At 35.7% G+C, this 12,864-nt stretch overlaps 1 protein-coding gene across 1 annotated transcript in view; it reads left to right on the top strand.

Annotated features, from left to right (window-relative positions):
• Positions 1 to 12,864, top strand: part of WDHD1 (WD repeat and HMG-box DNA binding protein 1) — a 57,677-nt gene that overhangs the window by 31,312 nt on the left and 13,501 nt on the right. Inside the window, exons 14-17 of the mRNA XM_025870008.2 lie at positions 1,715 to 1,956; positions 5,260 to 5,397; positions 6,904 to 7,060; positions 12,386 to 12,500. Coding sequence (XP_025725793.1) covers positions 1,715 to 1,956; positions 5,260 to 5,397; positions 6,904 to 7,060; positions 12,386 to 12,500 — 652 coding nt within the window. The remainder of the gene's footprint in view (positions 1 to 1,714; positions 1,957 to 5,259; positions 5,398 to 6,903; positions 7,061 to 12,385; positions 12,501 to 12,864) is intronic.

Genomic DNA, 12,864 nt, shown 5'->3' with positions numbered 1-12,864 from the left:
TTTCCATAGTTTGGCTATTGTGGACATTGCTGCTATATTTTTAAGTAATCCCTACACCAATGTAGGGCTTGAACCCACAACCCCGAGACCAAGAGTCACACACTGTACTGACTGAACCAGCCAGGTGCCCCTCAAAATATTTTTTATCACTCAGAAATGTACCCTTGTATCCCTTTGCAGTTAATACCAGCCTTGGACAACTACTGACCTGGGTTTTTTTCTGTTTTTTGGGGGTTTTTGTCACTGTAGGTTAGAACTGAAACTTTTAAAAAAGGGAGGGGGCAGAATGATATTTGGTAAGTAGATTGAATTATGATGGAAAAGCAGTGAAATGTTGAATCCATATTTTTTTAGGAAGAAAAAATATTTTTGTTCAGCTTTCAGTTATTTTAGCCAGATTGCCTTTTCCTGATCTCTATTCTTCAGCTGATTTTAGTGCTTATACACGATTATAGATTTTACCAACTCTGAGGTGATTTGAAATTAAAATCCTGATTGGATACATTAGCTTCTTGCTGCTCAAAGTGTGGTCCGCAGACTAGGGGCATGGGTCACCTGGAAGCTTGTTGAAAACAGAATCTCAGACCCCACCCCAGACCCAAATCAAAGTCTGCATTTTAATGAGATCCACAGGTGATTGAGTATGCATTAGAGACTGAAAAACACATTTTAACATTTTAATAGTTTCCTAATTTACACATTGTAAAATCCACTCAATACTTCCTTATTGAATTAAATTAGTTAACTGAAATAAAACACTGTTGCCTCAGTGTCTCCAGCTCAGAGTCTTACATAATTAGAACATTTGTTTCCATGTGCAATTTTGATTTCAGGTATCTTTCTCTATTTTCCTGGATATGTTATTTCACAGCTATATACAATGTTACTTTTCATTTTAAAATTGAATTAGGGGTGCCTGGGTGGCTCAGTCGGTTAAGTGTTTGCCTTTGGCTCAGGTCATGATCCCCGGGTCCTGGGTTTGAGCCCTGCATTGGACTCCCTGCTCAGCAGAGTCTGCTTCTCCCTTTCCCTTTGCTGCCCCCCCCCCCCCGCTGCCCCAGCTCAAATCTCTCTCTCTCTTCAAATAAATAAATCTTTAAAAAAATAAAATAAAATTGAATTTAAAATTACTTTTTAGAAAATCAGTATTACCTCTAGTTCCAAATACTATAGTATCTGCATTCCCAAACTTAGCTTTAATAACTTACATGTATGTATCTATGCAAAGAAAAAAGACTGGAAACATGTATCAAATTGTTAGCAGTGGTGGGATCTTGCTTTTGGGATTATGTGTGATTGTTTTTCCTTTTTTTCCTTTGTTTTGCTGTATTAAATTTTTTTGGCAGTGAAAGAACTCTAACATTTTGATGCTTCTTCCCTTTTTAAAAATTTAGTTGTGATTTTTCTGCACATTTGCAACCTAGGATCATATTCTGCAGATTTTAGTCTGCCTGTTTTCACTTAACATTTAAGTTATGAGCATTTTCCTGTTAGTGAAACATTAAGTTATGAGCATTTCCCTGTTAACTGTTAATGGTTTTAATATAGTTCATTTTAAGGATATTTCATAATTACTTTCTCAAAGCTATTTCTGTACTATTTATGTTTAATAAAAAAATTAGCTATTTGGTTTTGTCACTGAGTATCATGATTAGTTTTATATATATAAAATATCAGATATGAAAGTTTGTTTCTGTCTTGTTTCAATTTTTAGCAAGCTTCACTGTCTGCACTTTAGTTCTTGGGATTCAAGCAAAGAGTGGATAGTAGACATGCCTCAGAATGAAGATATTGAAGCTCTATGTCTTGGTCTGGGATGGGCAGCTGCTGCCACCAGTGCCATGCTCCTTCGATTGTTCACTATTGGAGGTGTTCAGAAAGAGGTCTTCAGTCTTCCTGGGCCTGTAGTATCAATGGCAGGACATGGAGAACAGCTTTTCATTGCTTATCATAGAGGTAGATTTTTTTCCTAGTCTTTTATAATTTTACCGGGACCTGAAGTAAATTGAAAATTACTTGAGTTTTTTTCCTCTTTCTCTTATTTTGTTTTGGGTTATATACCTGCTTTTGCATTCATTTTAGTATTTGAGTCAGTGTCATCTTTGAATGTACAGAATTTTGTTGTATTCACTAAATGCAATGAAAATGAAAATATTTTATTTGTAGGGAAACATTTTACACATTGTAAAATCCACTCAGTACTTCATTATTGAATTAAATTAGTTCACTAAAATAAAACACCGTTGCCTTAGTGTCTCCAACTCAGAGTCTTACATAATTGGAACATTTGTTTCCATGTGCAATTTTGATTTCAGATCTCTTTCTCTATTTTCCAAGGTTAGTTACTTCCACATCTAAATCTTAAAAGAATTTTCAGTTTAAATGCCTCAAAAAGTAAACTAACTTCTAGTGTGCAGGAGCAAGTCAGTTTGAATATGACTTAAAAAGTTGCTGCTTCCTTTTCTTCACCTCATATTCTGTCTTCAGTCCCCACCACTGTTGTCAAGACTGATTTTATCAAGATTATTGATATGGGGCAGGTGACCTTCATCTCAGGGCCATGAGTTCAAACCCCATGTTGGGCCTAGAGGTTACTTTAAAAAAAAAAAAAAAAGATTACTGATAATCTTGTTATGCTTATTTTTTTGGTCATTCCATTGGAAACACTTTCTATTTTTTAAAAATTTTATTTTAATTCAAGTTAACATAAATACTGTAGTATTGGTTTCAGGAGTAGAATTTAGTGATTCATCACTTATATGTAACACCCACGGCTCATCACAACAAGTGCCTTCCTTAATACCCATCGTCCATCTAGCCCATCCCCCTGCCCACCTCCCCTCCAGCAACCCTCAGTTTGTTCTCTTAACTCTAGAGTCTCTTATGGTTTGCCTCCCTCTCTGTTTTTATCTTATTTTATTTTTCCTTCCCTTTCCCTATGTTCATCTGTTGGGTTTCTTAAATTCCACATATGAGTGAAATCATATGATATTTATCTTTCTCTGACTTATTTTGCTTAGCACAATACACTCTAGTTCCATCTTTCTCTCTTTTTTAAAATATTAATTCCTGCATATTTAAAATACAGTGTTATATTAGTTCCAGGTGTACAATATAGTGATTCAACAATTCCATACATCACCCAGTGCTCATCACAACAGGTGCACTCCTTAATCCCCAATACCTATTTTACCCGTCCCCCACCCAGCACTTTCCTTTCTTGGATTCTGTGATATCACTCCAGATGTTTTTCCTACTGATAACTCCTTCAGCTATTCTGCTGGCTGCACCTCCTATGCCAGCCTCTTAGCTGGAGTGCTCCAGGACTCTGTCACAGCCCCTCTTCTCTAGGTCCCTCTCTAGATGAGGAGCTTCCGGTCTTTTGACTGTTAGCCCTAATAAGAAATACGTTCTACATTGCTATTCTGTATAGATCTGTAAATGTAACTGGAATAAAAGTCTCATGGACAGTATTTACTCTTTGATTTCCATTTTCTTTAAAGATCTTATTTATTTATGTATTTATTTATTTGACAGAGAGAGAGCACAAGCGGGGAGCAGCAGGCAGAGGGAGAGAGAGAAGCAGGCTCCCCGCTGAGCAAGGAGCCTGATGTGGGGCTGGATCCCAGGACCTAGGAATCCTAACCTGAGCCAAAGGCAGAGACTTAACTGACTTAGCCAGGCAGTTGCCCCTGATTTCTGTTTCCTTTAAACAGTCTTTGTAACTTTAAATTGATTTCTTGACTCATAGCTCAAAAATGCAGTATGAAAAACTACTCTGGGATATTTCCTTAAGGCCTGTGGCTTTATTTATTCATTTTTTTTTTTACGATTTTATTTATTTATTTGACAGCACAAGTAGGCAGAGTGGTAGACAGGGAGAGGGAGTAGCAGGCTCCCCATTGAGCAGGGAGCCCGATGTGGGGCTCGATCCCAGGACCCGGGGATCATGACCCAAGCTGAAGGCAGACACTCAACCGACTGAGTCACCCAGGCACCCCAGGGCCCGTGGCTTTAAATATATCTGTGTGTCCATGACTTATACATTAGTATCACCAGTCCTACCCTCTCCTTGTATCTACAGACTTACATATCCAGTGGCCACTTGAAATCTCTTTGTACAATTTTGATACACATTTCAAACTTAACTTGGTCATAATAAAACCTTTGGGTTTTTGTTTTTGTTTTTTACCTTCCACCTTGCCTTTTACTTAGTTTTCCCCATCTGAGTAAATGGCATACTATTATATTAACCCAGCCACTCAAGGCAGAAATGAATCGTGAATTCTTCTCTTTCCCTCACCCCCCTACATCACCCTATCAGTGAAGTCATATCACGTGTCAGTTCTATCGAGTAAAAACATTCCAAACCGTCTTTTCATCTCCTCCACTAAAACCCCAGTCCAACCCGGATGTCTTCTCTTGAACTGGTAGTCCTGTAACTGGCTTGTTAGCTTCAGTCCTTGCCTTTCACAGTCCATTCTCCATATAGCAGCCTGAGTGATCTTTTAAAAACATAAATCTAAACACGTCCCTCTTCTGCTCAAATTCCTCTGATGACTTCCCATTGCTTTTGAATAAAAATCAAACTTTGTATCCCAGCTAGCAAGGTCCTACCTGATCTGACCTTTGCCTGCCTCTTCAACCTCATCTCTGGCCACTTTTTCATATTGCTCATTCCAGCCATACTAGCTTCTTTGTACCAAGCTTGTTCCCATCTTAGGACCTTTTCATTAGCTGTTCCTTTTGCTTACTATATTATAGCTCTTTCCCCTAACTAATTTGCAATTTATATCTCAGCTAAATTCCACTTTTTCAAAGAGGCCACCTCTGACTGTCCAGTCTAAAATAATCACTCAGCCTGACACTCTGTATCACATTATTTTAATTCTTTGATAACGCTTCACATTTTTTTTCTATTTCAAAGTTAGTCTTCCCCTACCTGAATATAGATTTCATGAGGACATGTCTTCTTTACCATTGTAGCCCTAGTACCTGGCACATAGTAAGCTCTTTGTAAATATTTCTTGGGTGAATGAATTACTACTTAATACCACTTTATATAAATAGTCCCTGTAACATAGTATTCTGCTTCTAATACCTGAATGGTACCTCAGTCAGGTGGGTTATCCATAAAAAGTAGTGTTAGTTAATATAAGAATTTATCACAAAATCAAGTCAATTCACAGAAGGTACTCTAGACTGCTTTATAGCTAAATAGCCTTTGATACCTGATTTCTATTTATATATTCTCACTAGGTGCAGGATTTGATGGTGATCAGTGCCTTGGAGTTCAACTGCTAGAGCTGGGGAAAAAGAAAAAACAAATTTTACATGGTGATCCTCTTCCTCTTACGAGGAAATCCTACCTAGTGTGGGTTGGATTTTCAGCTGAAGGCAAGATAAACTTATTTATTTATATTGAAGACATTTTTTCAAGTAGAAATTGTTCCATTGTTTTATTCCCAATTATTTTTTTAAGGCAAATTGTCTATATTGTATGTTTAAATTCCTTTACTATGTTGGTGGTGGGAAACTGGAATTGTTAGGGAAGGTAGCCATTGTTTTATGTATAAGATCTGTTGTTCGTGTGAATTCTGGTTAGAAAACATACAAAGAGAGAAACACATTTCTCTAAAAGTTTTTATGGATAACAAGGAGGAGATACAAGTCAGTGGTAAAGTTGTTGCTTTTCCAGCAGATTCTACACAAAAAAATAGGAAATTTCAGTAACTGCACTGTTACAGTAACCACTAGTCACATGTGGCTATTGAGCACTTGAAATATGGGTAATCCAGATTGAGATGTGCTGTAAGTATAAAATACTCCAAATTTTGAAAGCCTAGTATAAAAAAAGAAAAATCTCAATAATTCTTTTACATTGATTACATGTTAAAACAATAATATATTGGATATATTGGATTTAATAAAATATATTATTAAAATTAACTTCACTTTTTCCCCCTTTCCTCATGTGGCACTAGGAAATTAAAATACATTTGTAGACTCATTTAGTAGTGGCTTATGACTGATGATGATTTGAAGTACCTTATTTTAAGGTACCTGTTAGCCCTGTTTCCTAGCTCAAATATTTCCATTGGAGATTCATGTCCTTCATTATATTTTTGGAAACTCCAGTTTGTCTTTAAAAAAATTAGCCATTTCTAGATGTGTTTTCTAGTGGGATATTATTGGTCATTTATGTTCTAATAATGTGACCATTAATAACTTCTGTTGATAAAGCTTTATTTTTTTCCCCAGTTATCCATCAGATCTAGACTTGAGGAACATGCTGTTTGCAGCGTGAGAGGTGTATGAAGTCACAGATAAGGAAAGGGGTAATTAGGGAATATGCTATTATACTTCCCTGAGATGAGAGCAGAGTAAGTGGGAAACAGGGATGCTTCCTTGTTTTCGAGTTAAGAATTGCTTACCTAGGAGTTGGGGAACCCAACAGTGACAAGTCCAAGAAAGCAAGAGGAAGAAGAGTGCTAAAGACAAAGATCTTTAGATCATCACTGTGCATCAGGTTCTGATCATTTTTTCAAGTCTCTCTTAACTAGCAAAACTTCAGATTCAGGTTTAACTTTTTTTTTTTTTTTACCCAAATTGGCTTTTAAAAATACTGCTATATTCCAGCAGGTGGCATAGTTCTCACTGAAACGATCAGCTTTTTCTCTTGGGTAAATTTTAGTCATATCACATGCAATTTTTTTTTCTTCTTTTATTCAGTTAGATCTTACTCTGTGGTTAATGAAGTTTTGTGGGAAATGATCTTTAATTATTCACCTTTTTACTTTTGAATTGACAATTGAATCATTGGTATGTATTTTTGAAATAGGATTTATTTCACAAATATGTAGCTATTTCTCCCGAGTGATTTCTTTTTCATTTGCTGTGTAGGTACCCCCTGTTACGTGGATTCAGAAGGCGTTGTTCGAATGCTTAACAGAGGGCTTGGTAATACATGGACTCCCATATGTAACACAAGAGAACACTGCAAAGGAAAATCTGATCACTACTGGGTGGTTGGTATCCATGAAAATCCCCAGCAACTGAGGTAGGCTATTAGAAAGTGCTTATTAGTTGATTCTTTCTAAAAAGTACTTTGAAATTTTTTGTTTTGTACTCTTTTGTTTAAAGGTATTTAACAAAAATTTTTGTCCTTAGTTCATTTATTTGCTTTCCATATTCACTAGCTTAGAAATTTGTTTATATTCATTTTGAAATTTTCAACATGACTTAGAACTTTACTGAACAAAATGGAAATTAAGTTTATTGGTGTAACTGTAGTATTATTTCAGCCAGACAGGGAAGGGAGTTCTGGCTAAATGTAGCATTTCATCTTCTATTACAGCCTTTTATTTTAAACTATGATTTAGAATTGAATAATTTAGTGGCTTTTTGAGATTTTTAAAAGCCTTAGTAATTGTAACCAGGGAGAGGGCTAATAGAAATTTAGTAGTTGACTGCAAGTATAAAACTCAGTCTATATAGTCTCTATTCAATATTAAATATTTTCCTGTTTTTTGACACCTGATATCTTCTTGGTCTAAACAGTTGGCAGTGGCATTGTATAGGTACTTGGTGAACAAAGAGGTCTCTGCTTTCATGGAGCTTATAGACTGGGGAGACAGATAACAGAAACAAGTAAATGTTAGTTACTACTTGGGATAAATGCCACAAATTAATCTTGAGTAGACCCATGATGGGGAATAACAGAAGGGCACATTCTACGTAGCATGGTCACATAGGACTCTTAATAGAGATAGTATTAAAATGAGACCCAAGACCAAGGAGTCTGTTAGGCAAAAATGGAGTGAAAAATGATCCATGCAGAATAGACAGCATGCATAAAGGTCCTCAGGTCAGAAAGAGCTAGGTATGTTTAAAGAACTGAAAGAATGTAAACGTGGCTAGCATACAAGAAGTGAGGATTGATGGGAGGCCTAAGTCCATGATGATATCAGGAAGTTAGACACAGGCTGCATTATAGACCATATAGAGAAGTTAGTATTTCATTTGAAATTGTATCATGAAGCCATTCTACAGTTTTATCTGGGGAATGATGTAATCTGATTTATACTATAAAAAGAAAAATACATGTGGTAAATGGAAAGACAAAGTAGGGAGCCCAGTTTTCAGTCAGGGGATTTATCCTGCTCTCTGAGGATGTTTGGCGATGTGGGGTAGTATTTTTAGCCATCACAATGATTAGGAGTTACCCTGGCATTTAGAGAGCTGTGGCCAGGGCTGTCAAACATCTTAAAGTGTGCAGGATGGTCCTGCTCAACTACAGATTATCCTTCCCCAAATGCTATCAGTGCCTCCATTGAGAAACATTGAGGAGGATTTTGCAGTCATCTAGCTGAGCTATAAGTATAGCTGGAATTAGTGTAGGGGCAGTAAAAATTAAAGGAACTAGATTTAAGATAGAAACAGTAGGATTTTGTGGTAGATGGGGTATTGGGAGTGAGAGAGAAGACTCAATAATGACACCCGTGTCTCCAATTAAAGCAACTAGATGGATAGTTGTACCATTTACAGAAATAAGAGACATGAAAATGAATTCTGTCTTGGGTATGTTAAGTTTGAAATGCCTGCACGATATCCAAATGGAGATATCAAGAAGGTATTGTAATACATGATTGTAAGATATAAATTTGGGAATCACCAGAATATAGAAGGTATTTAAAGTCATAGTAATAAACGAGATCACATAGAGGAAAGAAACAAAAAAGGTCACAGAATCCACCCCTTAGAAATTCCAACATTTAGAGGTCAGATATTGGGAGATGGAGCTTTTGAATGAGGAAAAGGAATATTAGCTAAGCAAATAAGAGAAAAATCACTTGAAGAGGGTCATATCACAGAAGCTGTAAGTAGACTATTTCAAGAAAGGCAATAGAAAAGAAAATAAAAATGGCTCTTGAATATATGAAAAGATATCAAGAAAAATACAATCAAAACTAAAAAGACTTCTCTATCAAATGAGGAAAATCTGAAAATTTGATAACACTCTTAGTTGGTGAGGCTGGGGGGAAATAATCAAACTTAAAATTGCTGATAGGAGTATAAATTGATTACAATCCCTATGGAAGGCAATTTGTCAAGAACTACCAGCATTAGAAATGCATGTGCTCTTTTATCTGCCTTAGGATTTGTCCTGCATATATACTAGTACTTGCTATTTAAAGTGTGATCCATGGACCAGCAGCATCAGCATCACCAGGGAGCTTATTAGACATGCCAAATGTCAGGGCACATGGGTGGCTCATTGGTTAATCATATCCTTTCAGCTCAGGTCATGATCCCAGGGTTCTGGGATCGAGCCCCATGTTGACTCCCCACCCCCCATGTTCTCTTTCTTACATGCATATGCACACACTTTCTCTTAAGTAAATAAAAATCTTAAAAAAAAAAGAAACGCCGAATCTCAGGCATTGCTTAGACCTGCTGAATCAGAACCTGCATTTTAACAAGATCTTCAGGTGCTTTGTGTGTGCATTAAAGTTTAGGAAGTACTGCTGCTAGCACCATGTGGGAATGATACATGTAAAAGATATCCTACATTGTAGGATTGTTGATATTAGCAAAGGATTGGAATCCTAAATTTCCATTAGTGAAGAATAGGTAATAATGTTATTATGTACAAGTGTACACTAGAATACTATGTAGAGTTTTTAAAAGGTGAAACACATCATTTATGTGATAAGGGATGTGTATCAGAATATATAAAGAACTCTTGTAACTCAAAAAAAGTTAACTCAAAAAATAGGCAAAGTATTTGAGTAGACATTTCTCGAAAGAAAACACACATGGCTTATAACGCATGAAAAGATATTTATTAGTTATTAAGCATCATGAGTTATTAAGGAAATGCAAATCAAAATCACAGAGATACCACTTCATACCCACTAGGATGGTTATTATCCACAAGATGGACAATAACTAGTGCTGTTGAGCATGTGGAGAAATTGGAACCCTAAACAGCACTAGGTGGGGATATAAACTGGTACAGTTTGGCATTTCCTCAAATGGTTAAAAATAGAGTTAGCATATGACTTAACTGTTCAACTCCTAGGGATATAAATAAAAGAATTAAAAACATGTCATTTGAGTCCATACAAAACACCTGCCTTTAATCATGAATATGAGTAAATACTATTCTATAGAAGCTGTCACTTCTATCTCCATTTGAAATGCACATCAGTTTAGCAAAAACTGTCTTTATTGTTTCCTCTGAAGATTTTTTTTCATGATCACTACTGGTTAATATATAACTGAGTTTACTTTGCTCTCTACAAATATCAACCTCCCTTCCTTTTCTCTTTAGCTTTTAAAAGCTCATAAGAGTTATTTAACATGCTTGAAAACAAATTCTTTTTTTGAGTTTTGTTTAGCATTTGTTATAGTACTGACTATATGTGCTACACTACCTAAAGGTAAATAAGGCCAACAGCGGAAGAGTTGGTAAAGTAAAATCATTATTTACTCCTGAGTAACTGCTCTAAACAAGTTGTGAACAAAGTCTCCTCCACGCAACCCAGGACACAAAGCGAAACTTGTTGCCTGGGGGAAGTTTAGTCTGGACATTGGCCCCAATTTTCTCTAGTCAGATATCTTTTCATCTCTTCCTTTAGTAAGAGAGCAAGTTTTATTATTTATTTGAAAAGGAATTTAAGTAATTTTGTCTTCTTAGTAAACTGTAGTTTATTTTTTCCATTTTCTCCTCCAGATGGTTTAGCCACACAGTTTCCAGGAAGCTCATTCATTGTAGGCAAAACCCACCAAATTAGCAGTCAGATGAGTTTGTTTTTCCTCTTCTTCCATGAAAGGGATATTTAAGGGAGAACAGGTCTTTTTATTTCAAGTCTTTAAAGGAGAAGAAATGTGAATTAGTACTCTGCTTTGATGTAAATGTGGCTTCAAAAAACTATAAATAAAATCCTAATTTTTCTTTGTGACAATTGCTTACTATGACTAAGTCAATAAAATATTTGAGCTATAAAATGTTTTTTAAACAAGAGAGTATGTCTTTTTATAGAAAAAATAAATGTTAAGGTAATTAAGATTACTTCCAAAGTTACTTCTGATTTTGTTAATATACATATGTATGTATATAATTAGACTTACTCCTTTCTGAATGCACATGTTCTTTTTCATTTTGCATGACTAATAAACCACTGGCTTTTGTGAATGACAGAATTGCTACAAGAGATTTTTTTCAAGTATTCACACTGCTACCTCATATTGTGTGGTGACAACAATTAATTTACATGAAATCATAAAAGGGGAGGAAGAAGAAATGAAATTATATGTTCAAAAATATTGGAGCTCTAAAAACATGTTTGTATTTTTATTATATGGTCACAAAAAGAAGGTGTATTCAAATCTTACTAGGAAGGGGGGGCCTCTGTAGTTTGAAAAAAATTCCTGAGTATTGCCACTTACTAATTTTTAAATATTCTAGTGGGCATTCGATAATATTAGACATTTATGAAAAAAAATTTATACCAGAGGATCTAATTTCTACTTAGTATTTCCCTTTAAGAAAGTCATGACTTTAAGCCATGACTAAAAGGCTGGTTATTAATAAGTATTGACTATTGTACTGTATTTATAAATGACTAGAAATATTAGAAAGTTCACCCAAGGTACTTACAGTGTGTGAGCATGGTTTTTCAGTGGTTTTCTTATAAATAATTGGGAGTACATAAATTAAAATGGTATTCTATGTGCATATATCATTCTGTGATTAATGAATGCTTTTTAATTACTAAATTGCATTAGTATTCATACTGATGGGCGTCTTTAAATACCTTACATATCCTCATCAGAAAAGGTTTTAGACAAAGTTCTTGCCCACTGAGCTGTTTATTACCATATAAGGGAACCATTGATTTAGCAGAGCCAGGTATATATTATAACCAGGTATATATTGGATTTTCTGCTTCACTTTTATCAATATCTAGTAATAGACACTTATCTGTATTGGACATAACACCATCTTTTTCTCTTATTTGATACTTTTACCAAACTGATAAATAAAAGTGAAATGCTTTATCAGCATTTCATCTTGGGTGATCTGTTTTACAACATGGATCCCTTGACAAGTCTTGCACAGCTGCCATATTTTAAAAGTGGGCAGTTTGCTAAGGAAAAACTGATGTGAGGAGGGATTGTTAAAATTCTTGAAATGCATGGGGAGGGACAGTTTTTAAACCCAATCAGGTGTGAGTTAAAAAGAGTAATTTGTTGTATATTATTAAGCCAGCTATTGGCATAATATTATTCCAAGTTACTGAATTTAAGAAATTTTATATTTTAACAGTTTTTATGATTTGGGGGGAAGTTTTTATGGTGAGACTCTTTTTACTGACAGGTGCATTCCTTGCAAAGGTTCTCGGTTTCCTCCCACTCTTCCGCGCCCTGCAGTAGCTATATTATCCTTTAAGCTTCCTTATTGTCAGATTGCAACAGAGAAAGGACAAATGGAGGTATGTGGAAATCTTACCTTGACAGTTTGAATTTGATAATATAATGTCTGTGATGTAGACATTTAAAAATTTCCCTGATGACCAGTGTTGAATACTCATTACTTTAAATAAATAGTGGTAGCAGGGAGGGAGGATGACTGCTTATGATCACCAGGGTACCTGATTGCCATCACTGCTTCCAGGGATTTTGTCTGTGAGGTAAATGGGTATGAACATCAGGGTAAGGCTCTCACTTGCAGAGTTGGGCGAGTGCGTGAGAGGGCAGGCCTCCATAAATACTGTGTTTTAGGCCAGGCTTGCCTCACTCTAGTCCTAGCTCTGTGCCATCAAAAGTCATTTGAAATCTTGCAGTTAGTTAATCTAA

Source organism: Callorhinus ursinus, unplaced genomic scaffold (genome assembly GCF_003265705.2).
Source record: "Callorhinus ursinus isolate GAN/ISIS: 27379988/994484 unplaced genomic scaffold, GSC_fseal_2.0 scaffold8, whole genome shotgun sequence".
NCBI lineage: Eukaryota > Metazoa > Chordata > Mammalia > Carnivora > Otariidae > Callorhinus > Callorhinus ursinus.
The sequence above is the reverse complement of the archived record's forward strand: the minus strand, read 5'-3'. Positions and strand labels throughout refer to the sequence as shown.